Source organism: Mercenaria mercenaria, chromosome 16, assembly GCF_021730395.1.
Source record: "Mercenaria mercenaria strain notata chromosome 16, MADL_Memer_1, whole genome shotgun sequence".
Taxonomy (NCBI): domain Eukaryota; kingdom Metazoa; phylum Mollusca; class Bivalvia; order Venerida; family Veneridae; genus Mercenaria; species Mercenaria mercenaria.
In genome coordinates, this window is record NC_069376.1 from 31,871,131 (window position 1) to 31,874,458 (window position 3,328).

The following is a 3,328-nucleotide window of genomic DNA, read 5'->3' on the forward strand; positions in this document are numbered from 1 at the left end:
GAACTCGCCTAGCGGCTCGTCCAATATGGTTTTCTCAGCTGGGTACTCGTCCAAATATATATCCGTATTGTGCAGAACAATGTTAAATAACCTAATAGTATAATGTAATAACTAATCGAGTATGTAGAGCTGCAATCACAACGAAATGTCATGAAGTACTAAAAACTATTTTATCAAAATTAGTGGCATTACGTGTTCCTACTCTGTTCTCATGTCTATTATTTCAATTGTTGACCACATATTCAAGATATATATTTACATGTATTAGACCTGCTGTGTAGTTATTGTTCATATCTTCAAATATAAAATGTTTGGCATACACTTTCTTTAAATTTGTGTACATATCACGGTTTTTACCGTCTAAGAACCAAAACAGAGCACAACGCTTCCATGTCAATATGATTGCCTCGGTCTTTATGCTAAGGAGGATTCCGGAGATGACCGAGGATTCTCGATTGGCTTACATGTATGCAAATTTAATAAGAATACTTGTACTGAATTGGTTATATCCATTTAATAACGTATTCTCCGTAAGCGATTTCGGCATTTTCCGGTTGGTGATAGTCTAAGATAGAATAAGTTAACGGCCGAAGAATATCGAAGTAGAATTCGAAGATTACGTAATCACACGGAAATTGCCGAACGTCATAATGGGAACACTACCTAGGACTTTATATGAACTACCTGTTTCATTGTGTACAAATCAAACAAAGATGTGAAAGAAGGATGATGAATTATTATTTCATACGTTAAAATTCAGAAATAGAATATTTGTATGGTAGTATTAAGATAATGTCAAAAGACAAAAGCATAAAAGTCTTATAAATGATTTGTATAAAGTTATTTTCGAAAGTCATTGAATACGTTTCTGAAGTTTCTAGTCCATGTTCCAGTTCGTTTTGCCATCCATATCCATCGGTTTACTCGTCCTTTAAGCCTGAAATAGATATAGTAAGTATATATTACACTTTGCTAGAATGAACTAAATATAAACAAGCACTGGCATCATCTTAGCATGTCTTTAGGCAAATTATTTAATTGAAAGAATGTGAACTGAATATCTAGTGTTGTAGCTCATGTTGTTTGTCGATTGTATACTACGTTAAATACAAAAGGGTCACGGCCCTAGGTAGCTTATCTTAGATACATTGCTTGCTTTTAATTATGCAAGGGAAATATCTGTGAAATTATCATGAAACAGTATATTTGTACAATCTTTGCAAAAGACCAGGAGTTTCTGACAATGAATTTAAAACTGGGTCTGCCGTTTCTGGTAAGAACAGTTTTAAAGTTTGCAAAATTCACATAAAAGGAAGACGTGACCATGCACCCCGGTGGGCATTTTTTTACAAATCAAAATAATGTGAACACTCATTTCATGGTAGAGGGTAAACAAGTACCATTTGTTTGAAGGTACTTTAAAATCAGACATGCTATTCCATACAAGAAGATTTTTAAAGTTTCCATTATATACATATAGGCAAAAGTGACTATGCCCTCTGGCAGCCGTGTTTTTGACGAATCAAAATAATTTGAACAATTTTGTTAGAGATCGAGTCACAAAAAGACCACTTGTGTGAAATTATTTTGAAACTAGGCCAAAAGGTTCAAATTAGAAGATTTGTAATGTTTCCAAGGCATACAGGATAAAGTGACCACACCCTCTGGCGGTCATGTTTCTGACGAATCAAAATTATTTGGACAGTCTTGGTTGAGAGTCACAAAAGGACCATTTGTGTAAAATTATTTTAAATTCGAGCCAGCTGTTTCATTCAAGAAGACTTTTAAAGTTTCCAAAATATACATATGGAAAAGTGATAGAGGGTTACATAAGGACCATTAGTGTGAAATTATTTCAAAATCAGACCAACCATTTAAGAGGAGATGTTGTTTATTTTTTTCTGCTTTTAGACCTGACGGCTCCTATATGCAACCAAGCGGAATAATCTGAACAACTTGAAAGGGAACCACGCAAGAAATGTCCAGTTCAAATTTCATCAGCTTCCACCAAATGGTTTCAGAGGAGATGTTGTACGACTCCGGACGGAAGTCGGACGGTGAGTGTTCACAATAGCTTATTTCGAGCACTTCGTGCTCAGGTGAGCTAAAAAAAGTAAAACCCATATCGTAAGAAAACGATCTTCCAAGTTTCCCTGTTTCAGGATCGCAAGAATGTTTAAAGTTATTGATGAATATATTATCAAAGTGCTGATTCGGAATTTTCTTTAAACGAATGCTTCTTACTTTCAGAATTAAGTTATTCATTTAATTATAAAAAGTAAACAAAATACAAAACAATAAATTGCATGTCATCCTCTTGTGATGTAGCGTCCAATCAGAACTCGTAAATGTTTTACCTTTAATTCTTCAAGTTTCTGGAGCATTCTTAGCAGTTCTAACTTCTGAAGTAGACGTTTCCTTCTCACAATGCCTCCTTCGCTACCATCGCCTGCGCCACCTTCTTCTCCTTTTCCATCACCACCTTCTCCTCCTTCGCCACCATTACCTTCTCCTCCTTCTCCACCACTATCTTTTTCTCCTTCGCCACCACCACCTTTTCCTCCTTTTCCTCCTTTTCCGCCATTACCATCGCCTCCTTCCACAAAATTACCTTCTCCTCCTTCTCCACCGCCTTTTCCTCCTTTGCCAGCACCACCTTCTTCTCCTGCGCCATCACTTTCTCCTCCTCCTCTGCCACCACTGTCTTCCCCTTCTACGCCACCACTACCTCCTCCTACGTCAGTGCCTTCTCCACCTTTACCTTCATTTTCTGACATTAGCTCATCAGCCAACCTTTCCATGTCAGCTTTAGTATTTTGTAAGCTTGTCGCGACAGATTCCACACGTAATCGTAATTCTTCGGTTTTCACTGCATTCATGTCTAACGCATCAAGTACTGTACTAATATGCTTCTGTGCTTCGGTGATATCGTAATCTTTGGTTAATGCTTCAATAAATCTACTAATTTTTTCCTTTATTCTCTCCCAAACTTCTTGTAGGTCATTAAGGGTATCTCCCTGTTCTTCACCAGCTTTTCCACTTGTCGGTCCTTTTTCTGAATCCCCGTCTTCAGTATTTGTGTTTGGACCTTTACCATCTGAAATGTTATATACCTTTAATTACTGATTACTGAAAAATACAGTTTTATCAATTCTGACACAATAAAATACATGCCTACTTACGATAACAACTGCATGTAAAATTATTTCCATTTTATATTAGTTTTCTTGATATACATGTAGTAAATTCATTTAGACATGGCTGCCGCTTCAAGTGAAAGTTATCATTGAAACACCAATTCATGTTTTTCAGATTCAAGTGATGCATG

The 3,328-nt window shown here is 36.4% G+C and overlaps 1 protein-coding gene across 1 annotated transcript; it reads right to left on the reverse strand.

Annotated features, from left to right (window-relative positions):
* Positions 1 to 716: 716 nt before the first annotated feature.
* Positions 717 to 3,115, reverse strand: LOC123539998 (uncharacterized). The gene is made up of 2 exons (XM_053526593.1): positions 2,358 to 3,115; positions 717 to 937 (listed from the first exon to the last, which is right to left on the reverse strand). The coding sequence occupies exons 1-2, from the start codon at positions 2,877 to 2,879 to the stop codon at positions 932 to 934; spliced, it is 528 nt and encodes a 175-aa protein (XP_053382568.1). The 5' UTR covers positions 2,880 to 3,115; the 3' UTR covers positions 717 to 931.
* Positions 3,116 to 3,328: the final 213 nt, after the last annotated feature.